Source organism: Apostichopus japonicus, chromosome 16 (genome assembly GCF_037975245.1).
Source record: "Apostichopus japonicus isolate 1M-3 chromosome 16, ASM3797524v1, whole genome shotgun sequence".
Taxonomy (NCBI): Eukaryota; Metazoa; Echinodermata; class Holothuroidea; order Aspidochirotida; family Stichopodidae; genus Apostichopus; species Apostichopus japonicus.
Window position 1 is genome coordinate 38,857,462 of NC_092576.1, and position 24,036 is coordinate 38,881,497.

The 24,036-nt window shown below is 35.9% G+C and overlaps 2 protein-coding genes across 4 annotated transcripts in view; both read right to left on the reverse strand.

The window, feature by feature from the left end:
* The window catches only part of LOC139982298 (uncharacterized), an 82,117-nt gene that overhangs the window by 5,540 nt on the left and 52,541 nt on the right, over positions 1–24,036 (reverse strand). The gene's annotated exons all lie outside the window — the stretch shown is intronic.
* LOC139983775 (uncharacterized) lies at positions 499–22,156 on the reverse strand. Its single transcript, XM_071997552.1, has 10 exons — positions 21,975–22,156; positions 18,651–18,893; positions 16,808–18,312; positions 11,829–12,037; positions 10,294–10,370; positions 7,796–7,851; positions 6,352–6,471; positions 4,596–4,837; positions 2,993–3,066; positions 499–641 (listed from the first exon to the last, which is right to left on the reverse strand). Exons 2-10 carry the CDS (start codon positions 18,760–18,762, stop codon positions 499–501), a joined length of 2,538 nt encoding a protein of 845 aa, XP_071853653.1. The 5' UTR covers positions 18,763–18,893; positions 21,975–22,156.

The following is a 24,036-nucleotide window of genomic DNA, read 5'->3' on the forward strand; positions in this document are numbered from 1 at the left end:
TAACCATCTACACCATCACCACCACCGTCACCGTCATCATCATAATCACCATCATAAGCATCATCATCACCAACATCACCATCATCATCACCACCATCACCATCACCATCACCATCGCCAACATCACCATCATAACTAGCACAATCATTGCGATCATTATGATCATCAACATCATAACAGTCATCACCACCAACATCATCATCACCAACATCATCACCATCGTCATCACAATCATCATCATCACCACCATCATCACCACCAACATCACCAACACCATCACCACCATCATCACCAACATCATCACCATCATCACCATCACCATCACCATAAAAATCATCATTACCACCATGATCATGATCATGACTATCATCACCATCACCACTTTAAATTTCATTATCACCACCAGCATCACCATATGATCCAACCATCATCACGATTACCATCATGATATTTAACACCATCACCAACACCATCATCATCATCGTCATAACCTACATTCTATACATCTATGTGAACATCATCATCATCACCATCTCCATAATCTTCATCACAATCATCACTATCATTATCACCGCCACCACCATCATCACCACCATCACCACCATCATCATCACCATTACCACCATCACCACAGTCATCACCTTCACCATAACCAACATCATTATCATCAGATACAACCACATATTTTACCGCCCTTTCAAAGCACTGTAAAGCGGTACTGTTTATCTATGACCACACGTTTGTATACTTCATAGCCCCTTGTACCTGTCACGGATCACATAACACACTGTGAAGTTAATTAACATGTTTCTGTATGTATTAGCTTGATGTTACTTCTGCGTCACTGAAATGTCATAGCACAAACAAATCTGAGATTTTTCCGCTATTATATAGTTTAGTGGGTGCAAAAAAATATTCTTGTCTAAATGTTCCTTTGGAATGAACAGCATTGTTTCAAACTAAACTTCCATTCGGTGGGTTTCTTTTAGTGAGTTTAACCATAAGGGTTCTTATTAAAATAATTAAAGAGAGATACTCACCGGGAAGAGTAAAGAACGTCCAGATGTCAGCTTCCAACTACCAGACTGGAGATTTAGTATGTAGTACCCTTCGCTTGGTGAATAAGGAATCCAGAAAACTAAGATATAAATGTAAACAAAGCAGGATTAGGGTAGGTAATCAGTATCAACAAACAAACACTATGATATAAGACAGAACGGCAGTTAATGTATAATCTATGTTTGGATCAGGTCAAATTTCCAAAGATTTAGTACTGAGGCATACAAATTTAATAGTTGAATTCCTTTAATTTTTCATGCAAAAGGCAACACTTTAAATTGAGAAATTCATATAGTATGCTTATCAGACCGGTCAGTGAAACTAATTTGATATTTTTCTTTGATTGTTTAAGTCCATTTTGTTTTGTCTGAACACAAGACTGGTTACTTGAAAATTGATGTAACGTGCAAGAAGAAAGACCAAGGGGAGCAATCAGTTTGTCTCAGTGTTTTTCTCTAAAGCTAAATGTGTGATACCGACATAGTTATATCACAGAAATATATCTATGAAATGTCTGGTTGCATCCATTCAATAAAATAAGTTTAAAGTAAAAGGGTCAAGTTGTCATCATTCGAGAATTAAGAAGACTGTTAAAACATATTTGAAAATATTTAGCATTTGTCCTCCAATTTGCATAAATTTGATATATGTTTATATCATAAAGCAAACATAAATGGTGTGCAATTTTCATTTCAAACATTTTGTGTTCGTTTGGAATGTAACTTATACAAAACCTTACATGGATCACTATGTCGATATCGATATGTTTCATTTTTAGTTATTGAGATCACAAATATCTGTAAATGTATGTATTGTAGTAATTTGAATTGAAGTTTTGAGTTAATGTCTATTAAAGTTCTTTTTCTGGATATATAAAGTTGTTACAACTAAAAGGTTGTGTTTAATGTTTCAGATATCTCTCTGACATTTATGACATTGCTCATAAACATTGCAGATTACAGCAACAAAAACAAGTTGACGATTAGAAAGCAATCATTTAACCTGAGCGTTTGTTCTTAAAGCGTAAAGGTTGCATACAATCTGTGATCCTTTACTGACAGACGTCGGTCAATTGATCAGCGCTATGATATGGAATATCCTAATAAAAATATGAGCAAGCTATATTTTACTTCTGTTATGTTCGCTTTTCACCATTTTTGACTACCGGTGGTACTGCTTCCTTTATTTCAACGCTAGGAGAAATATTTCACGTTTTTACTCTGTATTATGTTGTTATTTTAATTTTTTCAAACCATACCGCAGGTGTTACTGTCTAGAACATCTTCAGTTGTAACTTTGAAAGTTTTTGCATCAGATTCAGGGCACCAGCTACGTTCATGTTGGATGTCATAGTATTAAACATGTGTAGCTTGGGTGATATATTCCTCACTCTCACCAACCAACTACTCTCAGACCCCCCTCCCCCTCCCGTATCCTATTTCAACTTTCCATAACTATTTAATCTACATTCAAAACCCGTCATTATCTTATCTTATTTCAGAGAGAGAGAGATCACTCTCGTTAATGCTAACATATTCAAGCTCCCCTCACTGTTATACCATGTAGTAGCCAGTTGAGTGTACTGAACATGGGCTAGGCTTTATTGATGTTTGTAATTCTTTGATATCTCTGTTTGTTTTTTTCTGTGCGAAAGTAAATGTACGGAACGCTCAGTACATTACAGTAAACTTAACTGATTTATTAAAATTGTTCCAAAACTCTTTCCCAGCAATGCCACTCATTTGTTAAATATCTTTCTTCCTCTGTGTAAATAGAAGAAATGGTCTTATTCTGGCCGGTTTAACATAATCTAAACTGTATCTTTAATGTTATTGATTTACGAGAAGAAAACAGAAACAACTATATGTACAGAAGAAGGTAAGTGAAAATAATCAATCAATAACTAATCAATCAATACTGAGTGTTACTTTACCTTTAACGTTCTTTGATATTAAGTTGAACAAACCATGCGTCGATGTATAAGGAGGCAGTAGACAGTACTGAAACCTGATGAATAAAGTATAAGAAAATTTAACTAACAAAGAGACAGAATCAGAGACTCCATAATCATCAGACGCTGAATTCGAATGAACTTTGAAGTGAATCGTATCATAAGAGATACCATTGTTAATCTCCATTCCCTACTACGCATTGATACTTAGAGAATTGGGAGATCTGCATAGTTATCATCTTAATCATCCCATTCACTATCACCATCACCACCATCACCGTCACCACCATTATCACCACCAGCACTGTTACCACCATTATCACCACCATCACCACCATAACCGGCATCAACACCATCACCACAGTGTCCACAATCACCACAATCACCACCACCACAATCACCACCACCACAATCATCACCACCACAATCACCACCACCACAATCACCACCACCACAATCATCACCACCACAATCACCACCAACACAATCACCAGCACAATCACCACCAGCACAATCACCACCAGCACAATCACCACCAGCACAATCACCACCAACACAATCACCACCAACACAATCACCACCACCAACACAATCACCACCACCAACACAATCACCACCACAATCACCACCACCACCACAATCACCACCAACACAATCACCACCAACACAATCACCACCACCACCACAATCACCACCACAATCACCACCACAATCACCATCACAATCAACATCATCTTAATCACCATAATCAGTATCAATATCATCACTATAGTAACTATCATCATCATCATCATAAATGGTGTTATTAACAAGATAACCCAAATGTTATAAACACATATTAGGTAGATGGGTAAGTGGTCCGGCATAATTGTGGGTGTTGGATTAGGGAAAGCTTATGGTAATGTAGTTGAGAGAGGTGCCCATATGAAAAGATGAAGAAAATTTCAATCTGTTGAACTTATATCACTGTTTTTTAACTTAAACATCAATGTGCATTAATTATCACTTAATTCATAAATTAATTATGAAATAAAAGCGTCCTGATAAAACATTGAGCATTTTTTCCCTTTCCTTTTATCTTATTTAATCTTTTTTTTTTTTTTTGGCTAAATCTAAATGATCGAAGTTTTTACATATTTATTTTGGGTTGCTTTTGGCATTTTTTTTTTACTTCTGCTGTAATGATGCCCCATATAATGATATCCTACTTTTTTATGATTATTTTTATTGTTTCAATGAGATATGTTATTTTTAAGTGTAAGCTAGGGCCTCCTAATTCTTTACTTCAACACATTTCATTCTTCTGAAGAAATTATTGTTAAAATGATGTGTTTTTGTCTCATTTTGTCTCTATTCTACTCTCCCATTATAATATCCATTACCAGATGACTGTTCTTTCATGTTGAATTTATTTCTTTAGTCATTTTTTTCTTCATTTGTTTTGGTTTTACTTCTACAAGTATCTAAACGTTTCAATAAACCTGAAGTAGTTATGACATATAACTATATTAATACTTTCTCTCTTGTTTTCATCATTAATAATAATTACAAGGTGATTATTTACATATTTATTTATTATACTTACCTCAGTGCCTTGAATCTTTGAGAGTGTTGAACATAGTTTAATATTCCATTAACTTCATGTTTATTCATTTCTCTCCCTTCCTCTGTCTGTATGGACACCCTCTCTATTGATGTTAGGATTGGAAGAGAGAGACCAGAGGAAAGGATAATGTTCCCATCTTCATCAATCCTACTAGAGGACCAGATTATATCTTCATCAATCTTACTAAAGGACCAGCCTAGAGTCACACCGTATATGGGAATCTGAAGAAAGGAAAATAATAAATAGAATTAATATCATCATGTTTGTTTACAGGATAAATACTTGAACATAATAACATCATAATTAACTTAGGAATATTAACTTCATGGTTGTTTTAAGTTCATATAAATCAATGTTATTTTATTTATTTATATCATATTTTGTTTTTGTTTTGTTGATTATATAATAATTTGGGGTTTGAATTTGCTACAAAAAAGTGTAACTTTATTTCTAAAGTTTGTTTTATCTTCGTTTTATTTTATTAGTATAAAGTGATATTTGGTCTAGGTATTAGTGCAGGGGAGGGCGTGGATATATGGTTTACAGTCGTGAATATTATGTTGTTATTGTGCGAGGGGTGAGAGATAAATGGACCGATGGATGTCGTACTGAGTAGGAATGGGTGTGGTAGGGGGTAAGGAGGGGTGCTTTAAGTATAGGGGAGCATGTATATAGACCGCTTATAAATATTAAATGTAATTTGTGTTTTACGGGGAGGTGGAAATCTGAAGAAATCTGAAGAAAGGAAAATAAGAAATATAATCAATATAATATCGTTTTATCAGGGTTTCACAGATATTTTGTTTCTAACTTGTTTGCTGTTTGTTACTATATTTTTTTTCGGGGGAGGGGGGGTGAAAGTAAATATTAATGTGAAGACTAAAGCAGAATTATTGATTTTTCAGGATAATTTGCGTTTGACTTTAGAAGAGATGAAAGAATATCTTAAATTATTTTTAGTTTTTGTCGTTGAAGAATATCATAACAACGTGTTTATTATTGTTGTTTACTTTTACATTATCCTACAAGGGTTGGGGGAGGGGGAGCTGGTGCGAGCGATGAGAGATGCAGTCAATAGGTGCAACTTAGTTTGATGTAAATATTTATTTGAAACTAGGGTGAAACTGTACACCTTGTTTAAAAACATCTGTTGTTATTTATTATGTATTGACTTTGACTGAAATTCGCTTATTCAGCTTTCCTGTTGTTTTAGCAATGGATTTCTGGTGTACATTTATTGATGTTCATATCTTGAAAGTCTCATATTATTCATTTTTAAAGTCATTTTTATCATATTTAATGATTGAGGAAGACCGCTTTGTGTTTATCTTACCTAATCATAGACATGAATTCAGTTAGATGTTTTAACTGTACCCCATGACTGGAGGGTTGAAGTGGAGTGATATGTTTTTCTGAGTTTAGCTAATGGTTATATGGAGGTGAATCGTTTACTTTGAGATGAAGGTGATTTGTGATATTGACTCATTCCATTGATACAGACAATTAATGAGAGAAACAGGGATAGTAATGAATAGTTGTTTTTATTTTGATATTTGTTGAATGTTTATGGTGAGACTTGGTTGTATTATTTGTTTACAAATACATTTCAATAATGATCAAAGTTAAACGTATTATATGATGTATTCTTCCTCACAATAAGGTGGTCGGGGAAATATTTTGTAATATTATATTCTACAAGTTCCGTACTCACGTGACCCATTAACTGTGTACTTACATTATGACTGGATGCTTTTAGCAGGAGCTCTATGGCTGACCTCTGTAATGACACACTGTCTTTGCTATTGATGGCTATAGTTTGTGAGCACAACTCTGTAATAGTGTGAACGTCATCAGCCTATTAAACAAGATAAACATTGTTTTAACATTAACAGATGAGAAATGATAAGGTATAGAATAATTATTATTTATGAAAAGTATATATGAGATCAAGTCCCACTTAACTAGTCCTTACAATAATAACTAATATCTATGAAGATTCCTGTAGTGTGTGATGAGGCACGAATATGAAATATGATATGTCAAAACACTATCATACCTTATATAGTCGCCTTGTACGGGATGAATAACTAAGTGCACGTATTAACAATTGACATTTAATAGAACGTCCATGGAAGACATTAGAGAAATTAAAAAAAATACAGAAAGGTTATATACATAACAGATGATAAATGATAAGGTATAGAATGATGATTATTGATGAAAATACTATTATATGATCAAGTGCCACTTTACTAGTCATTACAATAATAACTAATAGGCCTATCAATGAAGATTCCTGTAGTGTGTAATGAGGCATGGTGGTTTTAATATGTATGGGCGCACTGTAGTGTACGGTACATAAAGAACTTGTGTAAGGACCCAACTCCTGAAATCTGATAAGTCAAAACACTATCATGCCTTATATAGGCATGGTGACCAGTCTCTTGTACGGGTTGAATAAATTAGTGCAAGTATAAACGATTGATATTTAATCGTACGTTATTGTCCATGGAAGATATTAGAGAAAAAAAAAGGTTATACATAAAAGTTTAAGAAAAGAATAAACAGCAGGATACACCTTATTATTTTACCTCCCCTGTTCACAGACCCCCTCACCCCCCCCCCCCCTCCCACATGCACACAAACACACGCAAACACAACCGATCCAGACAAATTTAATTCAAACAGAACCAAAGTCTAACCAACATAGAATAATAATGAGTTATGAAAAATATAAATATGATCAAGACCCACATTACTAATCCTTACTAACTAATATATATGAAGATTCCTGTAGTATGTGATGAAGCACGATGGATGTAACCTGTATGGGCGCGCTGTACAGTACACACAGAACTTGTGTAAGGACCTAACTCCTGAAATCAGATTCAAAACACTACCATGCCTTATAAAGTCGCCTTGTACGGGATGAATAACTAAATGCAAGTATAAACAATTAATATTTAATAGTACGTCCATGGAAGACATTAGAGAAAAAAAAACAGAAAGGTTATACATAAAAGTTTAAGGAAACAATGAACAGTAAGATGCTCCTTATTTCTACCTCCCTGGTTCACAGACCCCCTTCTCAGCCATCCCCTTCTCCCCATGCACACAAACACACGCAAACACAACCCATCCAGGCAAATTGAATTCAAACAGAACAAAGTTTAGCAAACCTTCTTCCATCGACCGGATTGGAGATCAAGATAGCAGGCATTACTCGGCCACAAAACTGGAAAACAAAATAAAACGAAATCATTCTTTCAATAGTTACCGTTTCAATTACGTAAGTGATAGCGTTGACCACACACTACACATATTATCATGGCTAAATACTAAAAGAGGCGTTCTTTTTATGGGCAATTTGACCATCCAGCCATTGGAGGATGACGACATCGCTGAATCTGAAGAAGATTCTGACGATGAAATCCTGATATGGTAAGCCACACTGTATGTATTGTGTATACATGTACTGAAGTAGCGCAATAGGCCTATATGACTCATCGTTACGCTTGACTACCATTGTATTACATAATACATGTAGGTCAAGTACTTTGGAGGGAGGGGGCGGGGTATAAGGGGGGAGGGGTTGGCAACCAGGTAGTAGATATGATTGAAGGGAGGGGAATGAACTGTTTTTTATAAGTTTGAATAAGAAATTTCAAAAGTCAAAGCAATTTGTTTCCCTTTTTTGTGTATTGTTTGTACAAATTTTGTAATTATTTGCATACTAATTAGCCTTTTATTAGACCCTTGCTCCAGTTACAGCAACAACTGAGGTGCCAAATATGATGTGGATGAACAACAGCCTATACTTATCACTCCAGAAGAGCCCCTGACCAGCATGGAGACCATAACTTTGATATAAACCCTAAATTTGGTAGCCTGTAAAATAATTTATCCGCGAATGAAAATTTAACAAAATGTCAAAAAATCAGTCATATTCCTCGTATTCAAACATCAAATTATATTTAACTTATAAAATGACATGTCTTGAACTCATCAAACTATCAAAAGTCCAGCAGATTTCATCGAAATAATTTCAAATGGGCAAAGGAAAGTACAGTGTATGTATCATAACCTCATTTGCATATTTACATATCCAATTAGCTCAATTATAAACAAAAATTATAAAAATTAAAACCTCATTTCAATACCTATCTGTCAATACTTGGGTCCCTATTTACAAAATGAACAGATTTTAAGTAATTACAATGTGTAAATATTTTCCCCATGAACAATGATATTACGTGGAAATAGAGACATAAGGAGTTAAAGTACATTTATTAACTTAACCGGAGCTATGTATTAAAGACTCTCGATAAATTAAAACTAAGCTACCTATTTTTTTTTAAATAGATATATATGATATAAATAACCATTTTTACCTGCAGGATTTTTATGTAGGATCACACTGGCCTACCATCACTATGACATTCGCTGAACATTCCCTCACAGCAATGAACTAAACCAATCTTACATTGTAACAACATGGAATTGTTTTCAAATATTCTAAATAAAATATGATGTATCAGCATTGTTGCCGTAAAGCTAAATAATTAGTAACAAAATGAAAGAAAAAATCCAATATTAGCTGAATGGCAGTAAATATTTATTTGCTATTTTAAACTTGGATTTGGCTTGTTTGCTTATTGCTTCCAGTCTAGTATATTACTGACGTAGATGGTGGAATATCACTTATTATGATATCAATTATATCATCTCACAAGCCCTGTTTAATTGTTGCATTCACACAATATTATCACTATCACTAATGGCGTAATAGTACTCATCTCATTAATAATAAAATTCATGTACACACATTCTGTTATTTATATACTTATGGTGTAAGTCTGTCATACCTTGAATCAACGTCTGATATTAGGGAGTTTGTTTGAACAATGCAATACAAATACATCAATTTGTCATGTTTAATCAACAACATATGATCGCCACAGCACAGTAGAGTAGTTTAATATCATTGTGGTATAACAAGTGTTTGTTACATTACACAGTCTGTACTGTAACCAGTATACATGATATTGTAACATACTGTAGTGTTAGCCATACCTTGTATTGTAACATACTGTAGCGTTAGCCATACCTTGTAATGTAACATACTGTGATGTTAGCCATACCTTGTATTGTAACATACTGTAGTGTTAGCCATACCTTGTAATGTAACATACTGTAGTGTTAGCAATACCTTTTATTGTAACATAGTGATAGTGTTAGCCATACCTTTTATTGTAACATACTGTAGTGTTAGCCAGACCTTGTATTGTAACATATTGTAGTGTTATCCATACCTTGTATTGTAACATAATGTAGTGTTAGCCATACCTTGTATTGTAACATACTGTAGTGATAGCCATACCTTGTATTGTAACATACTGTAGTGTTAGCCAGGCCTTGTATTGTAACATACTGTAGTGTTAGCCATACCTTGTATTGTAACATACTGTACAAAGTGTTAGCCATACCTTGTATTGTAACATATTGTAGTGTTAGCCATACCTTGTATTGCAACATACTGTAGTGTTAGTCAGACCTTGTATTGTAACATATTGTAGTGTTAGCCATACCTTGTATTGTAACACACTGTAGTGTTAGTCAGACCTTGTATTGTAACATATTGTAGTGTTAGCCATATCTTTTACACACATAGCCTTACCTTGTACATTCTGTCTTTTTAATTCTTCTGGGATTTTCTCTGGTCTGATGGATGCAGGCAGTGTGCAGTTACCAAACCTGTGATATAAAAATAAATATATCAAATGATCTTGTGTTTCTCTTTAAATACTAACAAACAGCTGACCTTATTATAGCCAGGTAACCTAATAATAAACAGAGAATACCTCATTAATTGTATCAACAAAATACAAATATTTGCAATTAAGACAACAGAGTTCTATTGGATATACCAACGCATAAAATTAACGATTTTGATTACTTCATTTAAATGCTTGCACGGAATGGCACCTTCTTACCTGTCTGAGTTGATCACACCTCGAGTACCCAACACGCGCCCTTCGCCCTAAGCATATTACTCTCCTTCTATCCAGCACGGATAACAAGAAGCACTGTGCCCGCAGCTTATTCTGTCGCTGCACCTGATCTATGGAACGGACTTCCTTCCAAAATTCGCATAATCACAGACTTCACCCCCTTTAAATCACGCCTAAAAACGCATCTCTTTCATTATAATCTTTACCAACGCGCACGCCGTCTACATTTCACCATGTTCAGTGTATACTTAATATATGACATGTCAATCAATTGTAATACGACACATGGTTGAACACCTGCATAGCAAAGGTTCATATTCTGTTACATCTCTTAGTTACCGTGAATACATTAAACAAATATACCGCTGAAGGTCACCTTGACAATCGGTAAAGCTGTACCTCTGTTTTATACAATGTTAGCCAAGAACTAACAATGTAGTTTTCTTTCATTTAATTATTTAAAACTGAGAAAATTACTCCGATGTTTGGAGTTTCTTTGGCTTTTGATTTTTACTGTTCATCAAGGGACGAGACAATACATTTTACGATTGAAACCAACAATGTGTGCACGATTTACGCAACGACTCACTGATTATGTTGGCAAGCAACTAGTAATTAGTTATGGTTATCTTCTTGGAGTCATAATATATCGTTGACAATTTGTTGAATTATTTAGAGTGATTTGTTTTTAAGGATTTTTTCCTCTTGTAATTGCCTCTAAACGTTGATGGGAACGTAATGTCTAAAATGTGAAAAATGTGTAAAGAAAAAACCAGTTGTCAATACTTCTCTTACTTCTAATTCCATCTATGTAACTTACAATTATCTAGCATCATACTTTCAATTGTGTTACATTTTGTACTTTTCATTTGACTGCCAAGTATTGCTGACGAAGGTCCCAGGGGGGGAATTATATCGATATAGGATGGCAATGATCGTTGGTAATTTTCTTACAGCTTTATCAGATTCCTGTAAAGTTATATGATCTAACATGTTGAATTCAGATGACCTACAAATTCCAATTTACCCGGCTCAATCAACCTGTACCTATATGATGGCATCTCTGATGCTATTTGTTGTATATTACCTTTTGTCGATTACTTTGATTACATTATTCAATTATTGATTAATTTCTTAACGCTTCTGTAATTTTCCCAGACTTTCCTCTCCTCATATGCATTCTATATTGTAAGTTACTTACCAAAGTTTGCTGAATTTCTTAGACGGCAGTACATAGTTCAATAATCCTACAATGTCTTCCTCAGTAAGTTCTGGTTTTTCGTTCCCGGCATTAACCACTAACAACTCCAGTGATGAGAGGCTTGGTAGAACAATACCAGACCGGAGGATGATGGTATTGTTGTCAACCTTACTGAAGGACCACTCCAGGATTAGGTCAGATATTGGTATCTGAAGAAAGATTAATAAAGAATTAACTGTAGTTTAGCTGCATGACCTCATTGACAGTATATATTATTGCACTAGTAAAAGCGCGGATGTGAGTCCTAAATTTAAATTATGTACGTTCCCTCACGACACATATTAATTTTATTAATTATGTTTATGACATTTCAACTGTATTTTCTTTTAATTCTCTGAATCTACTCATTTGTACTACTCTTGCATGACAACATAGTAAAGGTAAGTTATAAAATATTATGTTGATAGTACCTGACAAGCCTAGTTGCAATTTCTATTATTTCCTCCCCCCACCCCCCCCCCCTCGTTCTCGATCCCTAATGTGTGCTGTTTAATTATAACACCTCAACCTACATACAGTAACAGTAAGAAAGAACCTCCCCTCCCGACACATACGGAGTAAACCTACACACGCCGGTGTATACCTTTAACAAGCAGCGTCACGTAAACGCTATTTCATATAATGATTGCGCAACACATTCCACGCCTATGAATTTGTCTATGTAATGTTTGTTGTTAGGCTAAATCTTTGTCGTGTCTACTCTAGAGCAGTACGGTAGTTCAGCTAGGCCTATTGTACATTACGTTACAACATAATCACCCCCACCCCCCACCCTCCTCTTCCCCGAACAAACTTGTCATAACAAACAAACAATAACTGTCACGGCTGGGAGATACCTATACCTGATAATAAAACCCATTCGCTATACCTAACAACTGGTATCAATGATTTGTAGCAAGTAAATTTAATCAGGCGCTTTAACATTTTCTTCATTAAAGCTTCACTTCAAACACAAACTATATCTTCCAGTCTTGAAAAATAGCATGCTAAGAAATAAATTACAAAATTGTAACAAAAGAAAAAACATTGTATTTGTGAAAGTTAAACTATCACGTCCGTACACTCATCGATCATCACACTAGTATAAGCGAATTTGTAAGACCTCGATCTACATAATGTAACCGCAAGAACGTACTTTCGCTCCCGACATATATCTTAATTGTTTATAACATTTATACTGTATTTTCTTTTATTGTTTTAATCTACTCATTTGTACCACTCTTGCATTATAACATAGTAAAGGAAAATGAGAACATATTATGTTGAGAGTACATGACAGGCCTAGTTGCGAAAAAGAAAAAAGTTTCTATTACTTTTACCCCCGTTTCTCCATCCCTAATATGTACTGTGTATAATGCCTCAACCTACATACACGACCGACACACGCCGGTGTATACCGCTAACAAGCAACGTCACGTAAACGCTATTTCATACAATGATTGTGCAACACATTCCACGCATATGGATTTGTCTATGCAATGTTTGTTGTAGGCTTATTCTTTGTCTTGTCTACTCTAAAGCAGTACTTCAGCTAGGCCTATTTTACATTACGTTACAGCATTATCCACCCCCCCCCCCTTTGCCCTGAACAAACTCTCCATAACAAACACACAATAACTGTCACGGCTGGGAGATATCTATACCTGATAATATAACCGATTCGCTACACCTTACTGCTGACATTAACGGTTTATAACATGTAAACAGTCGTTTGTTTGAATTCTCTTTATATCTTTCTGGGTGAACAGTACGAGCCTACACTCATCTGTAACAGTCTTTCTTGCATGAGAAAATCTTAGAGATAAGTTAGAAAATAGTGTGTTGACATTACATGATATTTGTGAAATAGAAGCTTATATTACTTTCCCCGTTTTTCGTTCCCTACTCTGTACACTCATCGATCATCACATTAGCATTAAAGCGGTTAGTTAATCAGACCTTAACCTATATACAGTCATTGCAAGAACTAACTGTTCGCCCGACACATGCAGAGTAAATACAACCGACACACTCCCGTATGAACCGCTTACAAGCTACCGCCACGTAAACTCTGGTCAGACACTAGTTTTAAATTATAATATTTTGTTTTTTAACAACTGTAAACAAATTCCATGCATTTTATATTCTCTCAAAAATGTTTGTTGTAGGCTCATACTTTGTCGTGTCTAAAGTACAGTAGTAGCCTATTGTGCAGCTGCAAATGTCACAATGTTACAGCATCATAACTGCTACAGTAAATATCTTTGCTAAACATGAGCGACATTCGTAATCCATGTACTACTACCACTCTCAATGTGACCGCACAACCAAATACATTATCACTACCAGTACAGGGCTAACTCGGCTATCGGAATGTCTGATTGGATTCGTGCCTAGTGATATGTCACTCGGTCTCTATACGTACGGATTAGTGTCGAATTAATAACTATTATAAAAAACAGTTATATTCCTTAACAAAAGCTATTTGTATTAGCATACAGCCATGTTTTACGGCCAGTGGTAAAGTCCTAGCATATCTTGACAGGAATAAACAAACCTGTTTATAGTACTAGGTCTAGCCTAACCATGCAGAATTGGTGTACCTTATTTGCAGTTTAGTAAAGGCTTCATAATTGACGCACCCCTGTAATTGACGCACCTTCAATTATTACTAGCAAAGATACAGAAGGCCACCTAAACTTTTTGCAGTCAAGCAGAATTACATATATTTCATGAGTTTGAATCCATTTCAGCTATTTGCTGACCAAATTGTGGTATTTATTAAGCTTTTAACACCCTCCCCCCAGTTTAACACATTTTTTGGACATTTGGAAATCTTACTCCCTAAAAATAACCAAAATTACTTCAATATGATACCACTACTCTCTGGGACCTGACCTGTCTAAGCTTAGAGGTTCAGAGCATAGCAAACAGCATCCAAAGTCAATGGATGTATACTTAGGCCTACACTACAGTTAGCTTATCGACGAATGTGTCAATTTAGGGGTATGAAAGAACTTGACACAGCAGACATTTTGTGTTCAAATTCTTCTCAATTGTTCATTGCGTAGGCACAGAACAATAAATATTTTGAGATCATTACATTTCTGAGGGACTAAACTTATGAAAAGTGCAGGCAGTTGAGTGATTTTGATTTTATGTTGACCGACATCGTCAATTCAATCCTTAAGTGCGTCAATTACGAGCCCACCATGCTACTATACTTAAACTTACCTTGAAAGCATGCAAGATTGTTTTAGTAGGAATATATCCTAATGGGTGATAAACGTATAGGCCTAGGCCTAGACTTGAGATATATCCTAACTGTGTGTGTCCAAATAAAAGCTCCGTTTTCAACACAGTCAAAACACATTTATGTTGCAATGGCCGATGCGCCTGCATTGCCGCGGCAGGCTGAATGGCTGACATACCAACACCTGCGTACATTATTGTAGTAGTGTAGTAGTGTGGAACAGGTGTTATATATATAAGATGTGCATATTCTACTGAGCGGTGAATAGGTTATCGTAACTCGTTCGATTTAACCTTTTGAGAACAAAATATTTAATAATAATGTAATACTGTATTAAGATAATGAATGAAAAACGTAACCTACGAATGCTGCTGACAGGAAGAAACGTCTACTAGAGATGAAAGCCAAATACTGTGAAGCCGATCCGATCAATTCAAACATCAACAACTGTTTGGATCGAGGACACAGTTAATATTTTGTGGGGGCGCACTCCAAAAATTTGTCTTAGAGATTGACCGGGAAATGTTAATATTCTAAACTAGATAGTGTGCGTCTCTGTTTAATATGTCATTGCTTAAAACTTACACACTCAGATAACAGAAAGAGGATTTACTAACCATGGTAGCAATTGAACAGAGCAAACACCCCAAAAATTGTGTTTCTTTTACATTAGTTCATGGCATTAATAAAATAGTACCTTTGTTCTATTTATCATTTAAAGTGCCCTGTTTTTTAGAGTGCCATTTCTGTTATGTAAACTGCTTCACCTTTTTTGGAAATATGAATACAGAAAATTCAATGAATAATTGTCCGCTTTAGTGCATCAATAGTTGTCGGGACGTTTTTATGTAGTGTGGTTAGCACAAATCCCACTGAACCTTGAATTTTGTGCACACCTACCCACTCCCCCCCCCCCACCCATGGATGCTTTTTTAATCACTGGAAGGAAGAGGAAAATGGTTGTATCGGAGTAGTGTGTGACTTACCATACCAGGAAATTCTACTTTAACAGTTGTGTTCGTCAATAATTATTTCAGAAAGAAATGTAGTACGTGTTTGTATACCGCCCTCCTTAAATTACAAGCTAGCTACGTAACACGAATGACTAAGCATATTACCTGCTTACTACAAATTACTTACGATTCGTCCACGGGAGAATACTGAGGTTCACTTACTTATACATTTAGTAAGTTCATTATAGAAATTACGATGAGTAGGAATACAAAAAAAAACTCGGTGAGCATAATACGTAAAGGTAACAGTATAACAAAAGTGACAGAAACAAACAAAGGAGACAATACCAATAGGAAACAGAAAGAGAGAAAAGTAAGCAGTCTGTAATATACAGAGAGTTATTATTAAGCAGTATTTACCAACCTTTTCGACATTTGATATGAGACCAGCAGAGTTTTATCCTGCAGTCCGTCTATAGCTTATGTTGTGCTGAGAGGGGATAAGCCTATTTGAGAGCAGTGGCGGAGCGTCCATACAGTCATGGGGGGCGGATGCCCCCCTGACGGACTCAGATGGACTGCTGGCGCCCTTTTCAGCTTTTTACTACTTTTTACTTACTCGCGATTATTTACTTTTTTGCGCTCTGATGAATATAAGAAAGTTCGTCAAGAATTCAACAAGACAATGATCAATCAAATAATGGTAACGAATGCGTATCCTCGATAATACTTACGTCATGACTTGATGCTATCTGTAGCAGCTGTACGGTAGACCTCTGTAGTAACTTGCTGTCATCTCTTCTGATGAGAACCTCTTTAAAACAGAGCTCTGTAACAGTCTTCCTGATCTCCTCAATGTCTCCATTTTGTTCCAAGATGCAGAGGATTGCAAACTTATCACAATCCTTTTTCTTCTTCAAATATTCGATGATGTTACGAGCAGCTGTACGACTTAGTCCACATGCGAATCGAAAGACATACTGGAGGTCTAATGGATCCATCTTACCCAGAGTTTGTTCTAATTCGGCTGAATTCTTCACACTAGCAGCTATATCCGCGACTCTAAATGCTGCAAACCACTCACAGAATAGTTTATGGTAGGAGCTTACTTCAATCTTGGTCTTAATGATATCACTAGGAGTTTCTCCATCGGAAATATCAACGACCTTTTCCTCTACTAAAGTACCAACACGGATATAGTGATCATAAAATGCTTGACCAACTCGTTTACAGAACGCATCTTTTCCCCACACAATCTGTTGATACTCTCTATTTAGCCCTTCAAACGCTACTTTATCAAGTTCACCATGGATAGCTTCAAACTCCACTTCATAGGTCATAACGTTACGTTCCGCTGCCTTGTTTTTGGTGTGACTGTGAAAACATTTCATCATGTAGATGAAAAACTCCGTAACAGACTTAAATTTCTGAAAGTCTCTTCTTTCATCAGTCATGTGAGCGAACGTAACGAAGAATAGAGGAACTTGGCAGAGATCGTCAAAAATTGGGTTTCCTTTCAATCCTTGTTTGATTTCATCAAAAGCCTTTTCATTTTTGTCTCCAGTGATGGCTTTGCGAATGTACTGATCACGCGCAGTTTCATCAAAACCTTTTAACTTGACTCGTTTGGTTTCTGATTTGTCAAAGTCTTTTGGTAGATACCTGGTCGTCAAGGTTACTTCAAATTTTCGAAACTTCTCTAATCTGACGATCTGATCTACGTCACTTCCTGTGGTTTGATCTCTTTCAGGATACTCGTCATAGCCATCGAGGAGAACTTTTACTCGATGGCAGCCTTCCAGAATAGCTCTAATGTCAGATTGTTTCACACGGGGCTCGTTTGGTAATAGAAACATTTTGATCGCCCTGTAAATGGACTTCACGTTACCCAGCTGTCTCAGTCGAAGAAGAATTAACACATCTGCATCAGACAAAGGGGATTCCTTCACGCCGTTACACCAGTCATAGGCTAACTGAAGGGTAAGGGTTGATTTACCGTACCCTGGTTCACCCTCTATAATACGACGTACTGATTTAATACGCGGATCAGTGAAAATATGATTATATGACGCCAAACGTTCCCATGATCCTTCGGTGGAGATGAAACCCTCAATGCTGCCCTCAACAAATACTTTATCTACACAGTAGAGTCTATCTTTGATATAAGGGATCGGCTGAACTGCGTCGTATCGTTCCTTGTACGTAGACTTCAGCTCTGTGAGAAAGATTTCTTTTTTTTCTGAATATAATGAAATTAAAAAGTGAACAATGAAGTAATTAGTAAGGTACTGTATTAACTACCATCAATGCAACAAGACTTCATATGAAAGTGTGATTGCTTTGCAGTTGAAAGACTATAGCCCCCCCCCCCCCTCCTTCTTTGCCACGTATGAAATTATATACAATTTTTATGGAAATTTAAGAAATGGCAAAACTTGAAAGACTTCAATAAAATATTAAGGAATCAAGGCCATTGTTGCTATTGATTTTTAATACAATGACCTAGCAGTAACGTAATTCGTTTTTAATTTGTCTTTGAAAGTATGATTGCATCAGAGCAAGCGCAACTATACGGACCTTCCAAAGTCAGTGCTTGTTGGGTTGATGGCTCAGCTCTTAAAGGAGTGGACTGGTTCGATCTGGTAGCCTGACGGGAAATATTTCTTGCCTGTCGTCTGATCAGATCCATACTTTCGTTGTTCTAGTCACCTCGAAGTATTAACATATTCTCGCTTGCATGATGTGCTTGCAAGTATGTAAATAAAACAGTGGCGTTTACACGCCCCATAGCCTTCGCACACCTTGTGCACTGTTAACTGCCTGTTAACGATAACAAATAAGCATGACAACCATATTAGAAGGAAAACACACGTTAACTAAATCCTGAAACCTAGAATAGGGTGTACTCCTTGTACATATATATAAAGTACCGTATACATCAACCTACCGATATATGCATTAGATCGCTGTCATTCAAAGAGGGGTCGAGACCCTTTTGTAAAGTCGCTAAAACATGAGAGAAGGACGCAAACAATTCGGAAGTAAGCAGTGGAAATATTAAGAACATACATTTCTTTCACCACTTTGCAAAGTTTGATCCTACCGTACACCCATTCCCATTGCCACAGCATCCATCACTGTCGCCACTTGACGAAGAAGGAAAGGGGTCAACAAGCAAAAACGCAGACTACTAGATCACATGTAGTTGTGGAATATACAAACGTTGCTCTTTGATATTCAACTTAATTAGTGTGAGGCCGAACTAGTTAATAAAAGAAATACATGCTGACATATGACTTGCTTGATGTTAACGCGATTTAACTGCAATTATTTACAAAGATTGCTACAACACAAGAGCGACTCGTTGAATATTCATATAAGGACACGGTTAATGCCATCTCAGAGTATACGGTCATATACTTGTATGTTGATAATTATAGATAAAAAAAATGGCTTCATCATCAGCGTATATAACAAACAGGTGCCGTATCAGCAAAATAATCAACAAAGTCCAACAAAAAAGCGAAAATAGCCATCAATGTAGATAATAACATATCACTCGAGATTGGTAAAACAAACACTTAATAAATTATATCAGTAGAATAAATTAAACATCACAAAGTTCAACAGAAACGAAACTTCCAAGCGATGTGAACAACTTGAAATGCTAACAGATCTACTGATATAACGACGTGTCAAGTGCGCATGTCTCGTCCTTCTAATATCTCGTGATATTCTCGCTTGAACATTCTGCCAACATTCTCGTTGCTTTTATTTCCATATGCATGGACATGTTACGTCGAAAGTTGAAGACTATGTTGAGTTCAATATGTGATTATCTTCTGAGAACTTGTTATGCATATATAGTAGAGTTTGTAAAATGATTTGAGTCTTATAGGCGAATCTCTAAATCTCCCTGTCCACCTCCCGAAAGCACATAAAGAATAAAAACGTTGATGTCCTCTGGCTGGTCATATCTTTTGATGGGTGTATATGGTTTGAATTAACTAAGTCACATACATGCTATAGACAGATGCTGCTGAGTTAAACCCAAGTTGGAATGTGTTCCCTGATTCTCTTATCAAAACACAAACATTATATACTTGATAACAAACAGATTATTATTATAATGTACTTCATATAAAAAATGATCCAAGAGCCTAGGAACGAAAACCAAACGCCTTCAGTTATCAACCCTCAGCCCCCTTACATTGAGACTGTGACCATGTTATCATGATGATGTTACGCCAAATGTGTATCGTGGGTCCCTTAGATAGGGAATAGATCTTAGCCGAAAAGGCGCCTCCCCTTTTCAGCCAGAGCAAGGAAGCTAGATACTGCACAGGTATCGGAATAATACTAACTAACTAATTACTAGCAGTTAAGTCGCACACAGACTATACACTTAGATGTTGCTGAATTTAATTCGTTTAAAGTAAGAGTTTGTTGTCTTAGCTGCTTCTCTTTGGAACACAAACGTTCCTGTGCACGAACATCAAACGACTTTACTTATCAACATTCAGTCCCCTTAAATTGAGATTGTGATCGTGTATGAACCGAAGGTCTAATCGATTTTCAAGCAACAAGCTTAAAAGTTGTAACTTTTTACTAGTATACGAAACATCTAACCGTATACATGTTTAAAATACAAAAATTATGGAAGTCATGGTACAAGTTCTTATCATTCCAATATTGTAATAGACAACACAGATACGATTTTATCAGCAGTGCTAACACAAGCAGGAGCTGAATCAGCAAAATAAACAACACGGTCCAACAAATATGAAACTACCCAAATGTGTGAATAATTACATGTCACGCTATATCGCACACCACATTTGCCGACAGATCTACTAGCATCTAATTAAATGATGTTTCATGTGCGCATGTGTCGAAAATCCCAACTCCATTCCCCTAACATTAAAATAGTGCCGGTGCATATGATTATGATGCTGTATGTCAAATGTGTATCACGATTCCCTCAGAAAGGGAATATATCTTAGCCATTGGTGATCGTGATTACCATGTTGATCAATGGAATGCTACTTTATGACTGTGGATAAGCCAGTTCACACGTTATAATACACATGTGTTTGATTTCACGTGCGTCAATAGTTTTCAAAAGGATATTGCCCAAGCGTATAATATCGACCATGACTAACATGTTTATCCATTTAATGTTTGTATCATGAGTTTTCTACTTTGTGTATGTAAATAAGCCAGTTTAAAGTTGATAATGCACATATACATATATGACTTCCGTCTGATCAGCTTGTGGGGAATACTTCATCAGGTATAACGCAAACCTCAGTAACAAACAGTGCAATAATGTAGCGATGATGCCAGGCAAAGTCAGTTTGTCGTGCTTTGTACACCTAACTTGCTAGATGTATGGTTAAATGTGCATGATAACTAAAAGAAAGCCTTACTGCATATGACTAAATTTGTCAGAATGATAAAAAATGTAATTTTGGATTAGTTATAACTGCGCTTGTTAAATCCTTGTATATTAATAACTAGTTAACGATTTGTTTACAGCAATCATGCTACATATGTATCTACTATCGTTTCGCCAATTAATATGTAAAGTCAGTCAGATAAATGAATAGAAAATGTTTTAAATATTTAAACACCCAGTCACTGATAGTCGTAAGTCATTAAGTTAATTATTCTACATTTACATAATTTAATTACTAACTAAGGTCAGGGAGTACTACGCATTCTATAGTTTAACCTTATGCTTGGCTAATAACTAATCATGAATAAGGACACTGCTCAAGACACATGAGGACAAATTGCTATTTACACTGTTAGTAACGAAACATTACACATGTAATGTATAGGCATACACGCAGTAGTAGCTTGAATGTTTTTACATGAGTTTGATATCAAGAAACTTACCGATAGCGTGGAATTCATTCGTCTGTAATGGATGTTATTTACGTCCCATGGGAGTGAGATAACATAACGTTCCTTAAAAATAAGACTGCACTATATAGCTGCATACAACTGATTAAGTTGAATACGCTGCAACTACTGATGGGCACTGGCTGGTACAATAAAGATAGTTAATCTAGTGTATACACATGCAATCTATTCATATTTACTTAATCTCTTTGTGATAGTTGATGGAATTGCTGGCGCAAAGTCCAATTATTTTCAAGTATCTTCTTGCGTTGACATTAATAAGTTGTTGCCGTACAATATGCTTTGAAATTTGTAAAGAATGACGTATTCCACGCCATCTTGATAGCCTGATCATGTGTTAAAGGTCAATCATATAACAAGGCTCAGTATTTAATGTTAGTACAGTAACTGAGTGTAACTGAGTTTCCAGATTCTGAAAGTCATTTACCAAACGTTTTCTAATATTAAATAAATAAAGATCAACACACAAGATCAATCACGACTTCACGACCGGTTTCTTCCTTTTGGGACTCATTAAAAGAAAGTGGGAATCGAGCCCTGGACCTCACAATGATGAAATCCTATCTATAACTAGGGATCATGACCATTATAAACGTGTGGCTCAAAAATCTGGAATGTCTAGTGACTGTGACTTTTTTCATCATCTCAAAAGTAAAACTAATAATATAATTAAACAGGCCAAAAATTCATACTATACTGATACCTTTGAACAAAATAATGGTAATAGCAAGCAGATGTGGAAGATCATTTAAATATATTCTTCCAACAAAAGATAAAGCTACTGTTAACAAGATTTTACTCAATGGCAAAGAAGTTGAGACTCCTAGTGGGATGAATGATGTTTTCAATGTTATTTTTTACAGACATTGGTTATGCATTTGCCCGGATGTTTGGGAAGTTAAAGTATGTTGACGAGTTTTTAAAATTTATTGAAATTAGTGAGGATTTTGTCAACAAACAACTTGCAAATCTTCAAATTGGTAAATCCACTGTTATTGATGGCATAAGTGCTACACTTTTGATAACAGGAAGCTATCAAACTTTTACTATTTGTAGAGCATCCATTCCTGCGGAGTGGAAACAGGCAGTTGTTTCCCCTATTTTTAACGATGGGCTGAGAACAGATTGTGGTAACTATAGGCCCATCTCAGTTTTGCCTGTTATTACTAAAAAACTTGAGAAAGCTATTCATGCCCAAGTTTATGGTCATCTTCAAAACAATGGGCTTCTAAGTTCGGCACAATCTCGATTCAGACAACAACATTCTACCTTTGCCGCTATTATTGGCGTTACTGACTACATTCTGGATAATATGGACAAGGGTCAGATCACTGGTGCTGTGTTTTTGGACCTAAAAAAGGCCCATCTGCAGTCAACCATGAGATGCTTCTGCATAAATTATCTTGTTATGGGATACGGGATAATGAGCTGGCCTGGATCTCTAATTATTTGTCAAATAGAGAACAAACTACTATTATTGGTGGGATTAAATCTGATGCAGGACCTGTTACAATTGGTGTACCCCAGGGATTAAGTAAACTCGTATTTATCATTTTATGAATGACCTTCCTACTGTTGTTTCGAATTGTAAGGTTTTTCTTTATGCCGATGATAGATATTGTAAGGGCCACCAATTTGGACCTGGAAGCTGTTTCTGATTGGATGAACACTAATAAGCTGACACTTAATGCTGCTAAAACCAAGGTTATGACATTTGGCTCTTCTCAACTTATAAAAAAATGTTAATCCACTCAATGTAAAGCTTGATAATGATATTCTTGAATCTCTGTATGTATTCAAATACCTTGGGATGTGGTTCGACCCGTTTCTCAAATGAGAAAAAAAAATATTGACAACATTACTCCAAAACTATCACAGAAACTGGGCATTCTAAAACTACTAATTCGTGTGTTGACCAGCATACACGTGATACTCTTTAAAACGCTCTAACTGTACCCGATATTGACTATTGTTCTGCCGTTTGGACTACGGCGACGAACAAATGTGTTGACCGGGTTCAGATTCTTCAAAATCG